At 37.9% G+C, this 12,776-nt stretch overlaps 1 protein-coding gene across 8 annotated transcripts in view; it reads right to left on the reverse strand.

Annotated features, from left to right (window-relative positions):
• ralgapa2 (Ral GTPase activating protein catalytic subunit alpha 2) overlaps positions 1 to 12,776 on the reverse strand; it is a 103,974-nt gene that overhangs the window by 69,920 nt on the left and 21,278 nt on the right. For all 8 annotated transcript variants that reach the window (XM_028439078.1, XM_028439076.1, XM_028439075.1 and 5 more), the window contains exons 4-16: positions 8,805 to 8,862; positions 7,494 to 7,537; positions 7,161 to 7,341; positions 6,903 to 7,018; positions 5,806 to 5,944; positions 5,413 to 5,615; positions 4,860 to 5,099; positions 3,873 to 4,055; positions 3,603 to 3,737; positions 3,350 to 3,498; positions 3,142 to 3,253; positions 1,740 to 1,977; positions 366 to 545 (exon numbers count right to left, since the gene is read on the reverse strand). In XM_028439078.1, coding sequence (XP_028294879.1) covers positions 366 to 545; positions 1,740 to 1,977; positions 3,142 to 3,253; positions 3,350 to 3,498; positions 3,603 to 3,737; positions 3,873 to 4,055; positions 4,860 to 5,099; positions 5,413 to 5,615; positions 5,806 to 5,944; positions 6,903 to 7,018; positions 7,161 to 7,341; positions 7,494 to 7,537; positions 8,805 to 8,862 — 1,978 coding nt within the window. The remainder of the gene's footprint in view (positions 1 to 365; positions 546 to 1,739; positions 1,978 to 3,141; positions 3,254 to 3,349; positions 3,499 to 3,602; positions 3,738 to 3,872; positions 4,056 to 4,859; positions 5,100 to 5,412; positions 5,616 to 5,805; positions 5,945 to 6,902; positions 7,019 to 7,160; positions 7,342 to 7,493; positions 7,538 to 8,804; positions 8,863 to 12,776) is intronic.

Here is a 12,776-nt window from a genome sequence, read left to right on the forward strand (position 1 = left end):
CTGACATGGGAACGTGTTGACGTTAGACAGTGACATGCATCGTGGACAATAGGAGCCATCTGCTGGCTCTTTTGTCTTTTGGTGTCGTGTCTTTCAAGGCCACCTGGGCCGGTGTGCACACAGAGCTGTCTGCGGTCTTTTACACTCAATAAATATGTGTAATAAAGACCTTTGGTCTAAAGCTGTGCTTCAGAGGCTTATCAGTTTGTGTGTCTCACACAGTCAGAGATGAAAACCTCATAGAAAAAGAAGTAGAAGCCGTACCTTTCGGTTTAACATTTGTCGGCTTTGATAGAATGACCATTAACACCTATAGCAACAAACGCCAATAGCAACAACGGCTAGCTCCCATCCTAGGTACTCACCCGAAGCCTTCTGTCGGACATTGTTGCGAGCCTTCTCCACACCAGGCGCCCCCGACGTGGTCGCTGAGCGGATTCTCATGGGCTCCTGTGCTCCAGGCCCACCCTGCTCTGCCTGGTTCCTCCAACTCAGTGAGAAAGATCGAGCAACCGCAGCTGATTTCTGAGGATCCTGCATAACGGCTGATGATGAGAAACAACAGAAAGAAAGCATTGACTAGCCTGTTATAATTTTATAATCACTTCACACCTTTAGGTGTTATATATTTACATTATAACTTTAGGACAGAGAGAATGAAAAAAAAAAAGTGGTAAAAGGGGTATTGATTTACAATACATGTACATATACTGTAGTATATTACCCAATGATGATTATGTTTTTATCATTTTGTTTTGTTTTTTTGAATGGAAACTTGTTTCTTTTATTAGTTCCAGCAATATTAATTGTCTTCTTTTAAAAGTATGTTAAGTTGAGGTTACGTTTAATCAGACAAGGTTTTTCAGGAAATGTTTATCTCCCGACATGTTTCGACTGTCAACTGCCAGTCTTCGTCACTTCTGCTGATCGTCTTTGATGGTTCCTTTGAAGTTTCACTTGAATTCCATGTAATAATTTCGGGAGATAAAAATTTCCTGAAAAACCTTGGCTGAACAAACAAAACCTCAACTTAACATACAATTAAAAGATCACTATTGTTCTGGCTACAATAAGTGATATACAGTGCTGAAGAAACAAATTCAACCCGTATTTATAACACTGCCGCTAAATTACCAGCACTGGAAATGACTAGGGGTGCGACTATACTAACACCAGGTATTGGGCGTGATACTGAGGTGTGTTCTTGTACTTGTAAAAAAAATATATATATAATTGTATCCTCAACAAATTAGATTTGATTGATCAATTAGGCAGATTAGTTGTGTAAAAAAAAACAAAAAAATAAATAAAACAGTGTCGGCAGTGTGGAAACACTAAAGGTTAGAGAGTGTGAGAATAAAACTGAAACAAAAGAAAGCAAAATCAGGTCCTTGTATCCGTACTTGGTATTGGTGAGTACACACAAACCTGAGTACTCGTCTTTGTACTTTAGCTGGAAAACCATAGTATAATTCTTTTCTTTTTAACTGATTGTTTGGAACAGTAGCCGGTTTTCTTATGTGGATTGAACATGTTAGGTACATTTTGGATTCTATTTGTTCAAAATCTATATTTTCAATTCTTTTCATTCAATAGAAGAGGCTAAAGGAGCATAATCTGCATTTATAGTAGTAATTGGACAAGTGACCAGCATTGGCTACAAAAAAGGAAAAAAAAAAAATGTAAAATCCCCTAAAGTTAATATTTAATATAAAGTTAAATTCAGTCTTCCCCCTCACCACGTCCTCTCTGCTTCTTCTCCTTCTGTTCGCTGAGTTTTTCCAGTGGGAGGTTGGCCATGTCCAGGCCGTAAACGGTGCGTGCCAGCACAACAGTTAGTGAGTCCATGATGCTGGCCCATTCCGTCACCAGCTCCTCCCAGCAGGTAAGAGAGGACAGCACTTCCAGCAGCTCTTCCCACAACTCCCGGGAGATGAAGACGCACAGGTTGGCTCGTACCCATGCCACAATGATAGTCTGGATGTAGAAGGAGAAAGGAACACGTACATTTACATGGACAGATTGAATAGTAGAGTAACGTCCACACCACAAACTGATTAAAATCAAACATTGACATTAACACAGTATACTACGTACACTACGACGCTAGATTACCCCTTATCGTGCTAACTTCGGGGATTTAATCAGTGTGTGCTGTCTTATGAAGCTCGCTAACGTCTTACGGAGCTAAATCACCATGGTAATTTAGGCTGAACGGCTAACCTGGTCGGGACCAGGTTTCAGTTCTGGCTGGAATCGAATGCGAGCGCCAAAGCCCCACCTCCTGACCAATCAGTTCTCTTAGAAAATGGATAAATGCAATCCTTTAATTTACTAATAACATCCTTTAGGAAATATACAGATTTACATATGATGGACTGATCTACAGTCAGCTGATGAAATGTGCTCTCATCCCAGTGTGTGTGTGTGATAAAAAGAGGTCTACCTAAATAGAAACACATGTGAAACTGATCAGAGCACTGTCTGTTTATCATCCAATGGATTAATATCATATAATAATCTCAAGCTTTTACGCATTAACAGTGTCAGCAGCTTCCTGCCTGGGTTCTTTCATTCCTGCCTTTTCTGTAACAACAGTGTTGTGTTTGGTCTGGATTATGGATTTTAATTATTCATCATTTTAAAGTTAAGCTGAACACCTAACCTGGTCAGGACAGGTTATGAAGTGGATCAGATCTGAGTGAGTATAAACTGGGTCGTCTGAAATGTCTAGCATTTGGTAATAAAATAATAAAATAAAATAAAAACTACTGATTGAAATTGCATTTCTAAAAATATTATTATCTTTCAAAAAAACACCTCACTTACACAATAAATATCAGACAACTGTATTCTATACTTTCGCAAATAAAATTCAGTATAAAAATATCTTAAGCATCGCATTTTGTGAAACACTTTAATAAACATGATCAAAAACTAATTGTAGAAAAAATAAATGTTTCTGGGGTCGCCAGACATTTTTGACAACCCAAAAAAGGTTGATAGCCACTGACCTAAACCTAAACACTTCCAGGAGCCTCTTGAAAAATAAATTACTCTCAATGAGAGTCTCCTGGTTAAATAAAGATTAAAAAATAACACACAGACTTTAAAAAAAAGCTGTAGGTTATGACGACGTACCCTGAATAATATAGATGCTAAACTTTCAGCAAAGCTGTCTTTTCTTTGGTTTTCCAGTGGTCTTTTCATCACAGCCTCAGTGATTCTCAGTAGTACCTGCAGTAGCTGCTCCCTGCAAAGACAGCAGAGTGCATCCAAATTAAAAACAAAGAATCATAATAATACGTTTTAACCACATCAAAGAAATGCTATAAAACATTGTGCTGACCAAGTTTGTGTATTCATAGTGTGCTCCATGATCATATGCCTGTAGATGCTAAGAACACCTTTGCAGACTTCCACCTGATTATCTAAGAGTTTTGGTACATCCTGGCATGGTTCCAACAGGAATACATTAGATGAGTTGGTCAGGAACACCTACAAATGGATGTAAAGGCAAAACCAGAAAAGAATGATATACAATAAATACATTATGAAATTCAGCCTTATTGTTGCATGTGAACATTAAGGTGGAGGCGGACCTGTAGTGTGGGCTGGATGCCAGCCTTAATATCCCTATTCTGCTCCTCAGTGAGAAAACCCCGATTGATGGCACTGCTGAAGGAGTACGTCCTCCCCCAACTCGACGACCGTTTGTGACCGTGACTCTCCAGCATCTAGCAGAATAGGAAATTAGTCAATTAGAAAACAGAACACACTCAAAGACAACAAAAAAAATCATATAATTTCAACTTTACAGATGCTATCAATCTATTCAAAAAGGGTCTAATTTGACAGTGTGAAAAAGTTACTTGTGCGTGCATGCTGATTATCTCTGAGTTTATTCTCTGTTCAGAGCTGTTATCCACTTCATCCTCCTGTGCAGGTGTGTCTGGCTCCGTCATGAAGGCCGGTTTCTCCAGCAAGATCCATTTCCTGTAGACTTTGATGACCTTCCCAGTTGCCAATGCTTCACAGGATGGCAGCAAGAAAGCCTGCAGAGAGAAATAAGCTTCTAATATCAACATTTTTCCTGATCTGTTCAGCCTTAATCAACCAGCAGAGGGCGCCATAGCACAAAGTACTGTAGTGTCGTGCCAGTATTGTTTAGGACAGACATGGCAACTGACAGCTCTGGATCATTATGTGCAGCCCCCAGAGTACAGGCACAAAATGAATAATACTAATAAATTAAAAAAAAACATTAAACAACAAATATACACAAAATTACACCAAGAAACACACAAAAGGGCAAGAAAAATATACCAAAGGACAACAAAAGGTACAAAATGAAGATAATTTAAAAAAATAAAATAAAAAACATTAAACAACAAATTTACACAAAATGACTCCAAAAAATCAAAGAAATTACAGAGGACACGAAAAAGACACTAAAGGACAACAAATTACACAAAATGACTCCAAAAACCAAGAATGACAAAAAATGCTCAAAATGACAGAAAATTGTACAAAATGAGAACAAAAACACACAAAGTGATAAAAAAAATAAACAAATGACTCCGAATCAACGACATGCAAAATGAGAACGAAATATACACAATGACTACAAAAATATACAAAATGACAACAAACACACACACACACACACACCCCTTGTTCTTTCCTGCATTAATGCTTAGATTGATCATTATTCTAAATAATGATATTGATAATGTGGCTCTCGGATCAGACAATTGCATACTTGTGGCCCCTGCTGTGATAAAATTTGCCCATCTCTGGTTTAGTACTTGCTCAAGCACTAAATAAAAATACAAAAATAGTTGCCAATCCCACTGTACCTGATGGAAGACTTCGTTGACAAAGTTAACGTTATCCCTGGTTGCCAGTAAAATGGCCTGCACCATGTCGTAGACTTGACGGTGCTCTTCTTCGATGCTACACACACTAGAATCGCTGGGCCGGCGGGCGGACAGAGTGCTGCTGTTGAAGTGGCTCTTCTCTGGCTCCCCTGCTGGTGTATTTGTGTCCCCATCAGAACTCTTGTCCTTCTCCTGGCTGTTACCGCCTGCAGTGACAGTCTGACATCACAGAAATTAAATGATTAATAACATGCTTCAGTGACGCCGCCGCAAAAATCAATAACTGGACACCAGAGACTCAATGCAAATTAGCTGTCTAAATATGATGCATCGCATCACATTATCAGGACAGAAATGAAATTTTTTTTTGCTTTTTTATTCTTGAAGTAATATAAACTGTTTTGGAATCAAATAATATCCGATTCTTACCAAAATAGCACACACAGGTATAAAACACACACAATGTTGGTGTAAAAAGTCATCTTCATCAGTGATTTTATTCTTCGTAACATGGATGAAAATGAAACCTCACCTGGATGAGTTTGGGAATGACCTCCGTACCATTCTTGGCACTCTGCGCTGCAGTGCTGATATATTTCTTCTCCAGGAAGAAAGTGACCAGCCATGTGATGAAGGCCACACGAGGTGCAAGGTACTGGTCCCTGGTGCAGAAGGTGCTCTCGTTGTTCCGCGTCACTGGCACATACAGTGGTTTGGGTCGGTGGTGGGGGAGGTCTGACCCAGGCAGAAAGGAGAGAGGAAGGAGGAGGCCGGGACAAGAAATTAGTCCCAGGTATATTTTGTTTTTTTGTAGGTAAATGGAAATGACACTTCAACATTTTTTTTTTTGACAATTCTTTATTTGATGTACATTTAATGAGAATAACTGTGAGCAATGCATTGTCTGTCCTCAGTGTGAGCATACCTAACAAAGGCTTGTAGAGGTTCGTGAGCTTGGTGAAGGAGGGAAACAGATGTGGTAGGTAGTACTTCTTGAAAAGGCTGAAGAGAAACCTGAAGCCCGTATCCTGGTTCTCCTTTTGCTTCCACTCTAAACTGGATGCCTGGTGAGATGAACAGCACAAAGACTTACAAGGTTGTTTTGGAAACAGACATTAAGTATTACTTGATAGTGTAGTTTTAGTCAGCAGAAAAAGTGCTGTTGACAAAAACAATGATGTAATAATAGTCAATAAAATAAAATAAGATCTAAAATGCAGGGTGACTAAAACTTTTCAAAATTACTGGTGAAGCTGTACAATCCAAATTATAGTGCATCAGTAACTAGCAGCTTTCCTGTCATTTTGGAGCAATTCAAAGTGCGCTGTGAATGCAAACAGAGCCAAATCAAGGTGATGAATTTATCCAATGTTTTCTAATCATTCGGCTCGAGTCCGGGACTATCCCAGTGTGACAGCAGCCTTAGTTTTAGGATCGCCTTCGGTGGCTGGAAGGTAACAGGTTAAAAAATGTAAGTATAAGTTATTTTAATAAACTACAAACAAACATAAATCTACTACAAGTTAGAGAGAATGAACGACTCTGTGACAATATTTAAATCACTTCTTAAAACACACTTTGATCAGAGAGCCTTCCCTGATTTGAAGTAACTTTTAACTTGTTCTTGTGTTTCAGTTTCTTAAACTAATTTATTCTCTGGCAAAGACTCTATATATTTGATTTTGTAATGTATAGCTGCCTTTGGATAACACTTTGTAACATGAACAACAAGCCATTGGTTTCATCAGAATCAGAAATACTTTATTTATCCCAGCAGACAATACTTGTGATACAGAGGCTCAAGAAATATTACATGTAAAAAGAATAAAGACGAAAGAAAGAAAGAAAGAACGATTCTACGAACTGCAGCTTTAAGTAAAAGACTGTTAATTAATTAAGGATTAAATACAAGTGCACACATTACACTAGAAAAAAATTAAATAAGATAAATAATAATAATACAAATATACAATTATAATACATACATAACAGCTGATGTGAAAGCAAGGCAGTTAACCTCACCTGAATGACCATGTACTTGAGCAGCGTTTCCAGGACGTAACACGTCAGGTCGTCTGCTGCCTTTTCTCCAACCACAGCTGGAACCAGTGGGGTGATCTCCTCAGGCACCACCTTGGCTGCTCAGGTCAACACACATACACAGCACATCTAAGTTGAGTGTGGGTTTTTCCTCGAGTCAGAAAGCAACTCACTCTGGTGCTGGCAGCACATTCATGTACAGTCACACAAGCAATTTCTAACGGCTGTGCCTTGCCTCACCATCTGCGGGGGTGGAGAAGGGGTTGTAGATGATGGTGTCGAGGGTGCATGGCCCTCGAGAGGAGGGAACAGCGGGGAATCCTGGCACCAGGCAGGCAAAGATAAGAAACTGCTCCTCAGCACAGTTGTCTCTCAAGGCCTGCAGCCACAGCAGGAAGAGACGGATACCCTCACAGCGGATCTACACAGGAAGACAAAGGTGTGTTAATGGATGCACAGAGGGGGCTTCTTTTACCACTTTAAAAATCCATTTAGAAAAAAAACTACATGCACTCATTTTGATTTTTTTCAACTTAAAGCAAGCCAAGTTTGACTGCATTATGTTTCACTTACTTTAAATGAATTTCCAGTGTGTAGAAGCTTTTTAAGAATAGAACCTGGAAGAAAAGGACAAGGACAGTTAAAATAATTGGTGATCACAATATTTAACGTAATGAAGACTTTGTCACCAAATCACCAGTTGTCAAACTAGTGGATGGATTTTCCTGACGCAAGATAGCATCAGCTGGCAGTGGCATGAATTCAGGAAGGCAATCTGTTTCTACTATAATCAAATGAGACATTGCTCTGATTGCTGAATGCCTCAAGTGGGAAAGTGTGTGCTCTTTGGCCAGAATAAGCCCTTTACAGGGCAAAAGATGCAACAGTTTTATGGGCGACATAATCTGCATGATTTATTTTTCCCTTGGTTAAACAAAGAATTATGGCAAAAAACGTAACTGTGCTTGAATAAAGGTCACACAGCACAACAGGAGGAGTTACATCTTGGTTAACATATTCAATCTTACTAAAAGGTCTTTAAGGTTTAGCTATAAAAATGTTTATGTAAGGCAAAGCTGATGTGGGTTTGAATGCTCGTCGGACTTTATCTGCTTACACAAAGGATTAGAAGTTCGGTTAAGAATTCAAGGTCACAGGATTACAAAATGCAAAAGCACTTTTCCTCTTGCCATCTCAATGAGCTAAAAGAAATGTTGGTTAAATACTCTATCAAAAGTCAAAACGAATAAATGTAATTTCTGACCAAATTCAATAACTACAGGACCTAGGCACTTGATTAAATAATTTACTGCACTGGATGTTAAGAAAATAAATAAAAGAAATGTATATATGTAAATGTTAACCTGCTGGAGTATCTGAAGACTAGCACTGCATATGAACAAACGAGCGGAAAGAAAAAATTAACTCGGGTTTGGGAGATGCTAACCAGCAGATTCAAGGATATTCTGTCCAGCAAGAGACAAACTGTTAAAATATCTGAGGCGTTATCCCAGAAATTGATATTTAAAAGTGCGAGCCCTGAGAGAAAGTTAACCTGCTGCCATGATCTAAGGATGGACTGTTTTAATTGGGGTTATCACCTCTTGCAAACATTTTTTTTCTTTTTTTGTAATGGATCCAAATCATGCAAACCTAATTCAATTACTTATTTGAATTTCAAATTAAGAGCTTATTAGCATATTTCATTTACATTCCCTCCAAAGACTAATTAGCTTCTCCTTGTGAAGGCGGGTATTAGTCATTGCTATGGAGACATTTTTGTTCTTCTCAGTCATAGATACTGAATGAAAAAAAGGCGAATGTGGAAAAAGAAGTTAGCATTGTATAATATAACTCATATTGGTCCAAGTATGATGCACATACCTATGCTATGAAACTGCCAACGGTTGTAGATTTTCTCAGGCAGAAGTTGAAGAATTTTCTGAAGGAAAAATAAAGAGAAATTAGGATTGGATTCAAGGTTAATAACAAAATAAAAAAAATCAGAAGTAGCTTAGCTGTGAGAAGATAATTTGCAAAAGCAGCATTTGCATGTTCTCCCTCTATAGGTTTTCTCAGGGGCTAAATCCCAGCACACATTCAAAGATTATAGGTAGATCTTAATTCTCAGTAACTGATTCATAATCATATGATGGGCCGAGAAGTAGTGAGTGTTTTTGGAAATTAGGGCTGAACGATTTTGGAAAATAATCTAATTGCGATTTTTTTTCCCTCAATAAAGCAATTGCGATTTAATATGCAATTATTTTTTCAAAGGCCTCTGGTCATGTATTTTTCAATGAACACAAGCAATACATCAATCTGTTTCATAATAAACAATTTCAAATTTATTTAAACTTTAAATAATAATAAAATGTAAATTTTAAAGCACAGATAACAACAATAAAGCAAACAAATCTGTGGCTTTACCAACTAACTTCACGTTTCATGAAACATGTCAACATGTGGACTGCACTTTTTAAACACCCTCTGAACTTAACAGGACAGTATAAGACAGGACAAAAAAAAAATACATTAAAAAAATAAATGAATAAAAAATTGCAGCCTTTGCGATTAGAAAATCTCATTTAATAATATTGCGATATATCGCAAATGCAATTCATCGTTCAACCCTATTGGAAACCAAAACCAAATATTTTAGTTTCCTTTGATTCAAACACAAGCCATTTTCAGCCTATATCAGGTTTTTCCCCACCAAGAGGTTATTTGACACCAGTATCACTATTTTGTTTCTGCTATACCCAGGAAACGGTCAATATTTTGACATCAATGTCCAGCTTACACTTTTGTACACCTTGTGTTGACAGCACTAACATTTTTAAATCACGTGATGAATGACCATTGTTTTAGAGTGGCTTATTTAACCTAAACTTCATATATTTGCCCTTTACTGCTACTTAACCAAGCCCGTCTATTAGACTCTGTGCTTTACATAACTAAATTAGTGCGCCCCCACCTTTCATCAGCATATCATTATTCTTGAATATGTCAGTGGAGATCTGTTAAAATGAGCTATATGTGTGCCTGTGCATATTAATCACTGGTTAGCTGTTAGTTTACTGTGAGCAAGTGATGCGATTCATTTCAAACCTTAACCAATGGCCAAGTAAGATTTTAAGTTGATTATTTACAACACAGGGTCTGCTTTTTCTGATACATCAGTGAGGTCACCACAGTTAAAGAAAATATAGTCAAAACAAAGACGCCTTTGTGAATATTAGGCGTGGGATGATACACAATTTGCGTTCACGATAAGATACAATAAAATTGATGTGATACCATGAGAACAATACTGTATTTTTGGAAAGTAAAAACACCCTAGAAAATGCGGGTAAATAAATAATAAATAAATGTTTTTATTTTACTTTTACTCTGGAATTTAACCTTCAATTTAATAGGAATACAAAAAACGATTTGGTTTTTAGTAAATCTTGTGGATTTAATAATTTTATTTTATAATCGGACCCTCCACATTCGGATCATCAGCAAAATATCTTGTGATGTTTTAATGTTGTGATATCGTCCCACCTTTACTGAATACATAAGGAAAAATAAAAATAAAAAATGCTTAATAGCCTTTACTGATCATGCAGATGTGTTCGTACTAGGACAACTGACAATATTTTACACAAATCTGTGCCATCTTGTATGCACTAGGGCATAATGATTGCTACAATTTATATGAAAACAACACAGCTAAATTAAGTGATTTTCCACCACTGTGTACATGCAGGCCAACTTATCTTTCAACGGGTTATGTGGGATATTTATGAATAAAATGTTATTATGGTGGCTTTTTTGACTTGTGGCAGTCTGTCATGACAACAAAATTGTTTGGACAATGTGTTTTAAGACATACAGATTGCTGCGATAGGCCGGAATTCCTCTCTCGTAAACAAGTGTTTTTGTTTGTCAACAACTTCTATACACATTCGTTATTATACGCGAACTTTCACTTCCCTTCCTTGTCCTCTGAGACTAAATCGCTGTCACATGTGACAGCAGATATATCAAAGCATTCATCACTTGGAGGAGATGCTGGATGACTATCTGCACAGCTCAACTTCCCTCTGATCCACAGACGTGATGATATGCATGTGCAGGCCTGCTACTGCACCCTAGTATTGATCCCACATGGGATTACTCCATCGCCATTCAGGATCTGTGGCGGCCTCCTTCACACAGTCTCCTTGGGCCAAGAGAGACGTAATACGAGGCAATAACACAGCATGGTGGCCTGCTTAAGCCTTTCTCCGTGTGGTCTTGTGTGTGCATGTGTGTTCAGACACAATAACAGTGTCTTTCTCTCTCCTCGATTGGGAATGAGATGAAGAAGCCACCTCAGAAAGACTCCCCGCAGAGCAAGAACAGCAGCTGCAACTCCGAGGAATTTACTGATGGATACAAGGTGAATGCAAAGACTGGAGGTTGGCAGAGTTACTCTAATCTGCAGCACTACTCCAGCATAAAGATAGGAGCATTATTGTAGTACAACTGCAGTCTTGACACATTTACATGATCCGCACTTAGGTTTCCAGTGGTAGAGTCTGAACATGACAAAGAATATACTTCTCGTAGAGGTGGCCTACAAGGGCTTTTCAGTGGCACAAACAGCCATGAGACACTCAAAGAAGAAATGTGATCATTCACACAGCGTTTATGCCTTTTTAAAATAATTTTGGAGATGATCTTTAAACATTATTGTGTCCTAGTTTGCAATAAGTGACAGGTATCAGTCCCTGCAGGACCCAATTTAAATTTCTTTGATTTTGTAATGAATTTCCTATTCAATTCAGGGAAATTCAGTGAAATGATTTAAGGGAAACTGCAGGATTTTGGAAAAATTTTAGCTTAAAAATGACTGCCATCATGTGATATAAGCATGGGAAACTGTGAGCCCAGGCAGAGGTTGTAGAGTTTCATTGAATTTGTGTATTTGAAGGGAAATAATAGGAAAATGATTCATGAATTCTCTGTCATGTTAACTTTTTCTTGCAGGGCGAAATTGATGCTCTAAAGGGCCGGATTTGGCCCCCGGGCCTTGAGTTTGACACGTGCTCAAGAGGGATTGGTTGCTATATTTGTAGATGTGCAATTGTACGTATCCGGATTCATCAGTCAACAAGGCGTAAAAAGATTTCTATCTCGATTCATCTTGCACTTTTGGGAATCACATAATTATATATTCTGTGTAGCCTAGAGTGTGTGCATATACATACTAATATAATTGCTTTGTTTATTCTTGACACTTAGTTCTTTCATTATGCTATAAATTAAACCAAGTGAATAGTGCATCCACACCCTGATATAAAGGATAAAATACAGTAACAAACATTTTATTTTACATTTATTAACAAATATTCTAATGCATATACAGTCAATTTTACAATATAATAAAGGTGACCAAAAAAATCCACTTTTGCAGTGTTGTTGAACACATATGAGGTAACTTGAGTGTCCACCAGCACACAAAATGTGAAATAAATCCATCTAGTTGTTTGTTTGTGGTCTGTGTAAGTCTTACAACACAGAGAAAAGTGCTCGGTTTCAAATTTTCCACATTTGTGACGTCACAAGTGCAATGGGGAATCAGTGTTGCCAAATCAGATTGACAGTTTCCAGACCAAACACATCTTAGAACCCGCCCATTCCAATAAAAACCAGCCCAAACACGAACCACAAATCTGGCAACACTGTGTTTGTGACACAATGCGACATAGCGATTGAACAAAACAGTGGACTATCACCTTGAATGGATTATTCCTGTTTTTCTGACTCACAATCACAATAGCCGCTTAACTAGCCATGTGTTTTACTGTAATGTGCAGTTTTTTG

Source organism: Gouania willdenowi, chromosome 22 (genome assembly GCF_900634775.1).
Source record: "Gouania willdenowi chromosome 22, fGouWil2.1, whole genome shotgun sequence".
Taxonomy (NCBI): Eukaryota; Metazoa; Chordata; class Actinopteri; order Blenniiformes; family Gobiesocidae; genus Gouania; species Gouania willdenowi.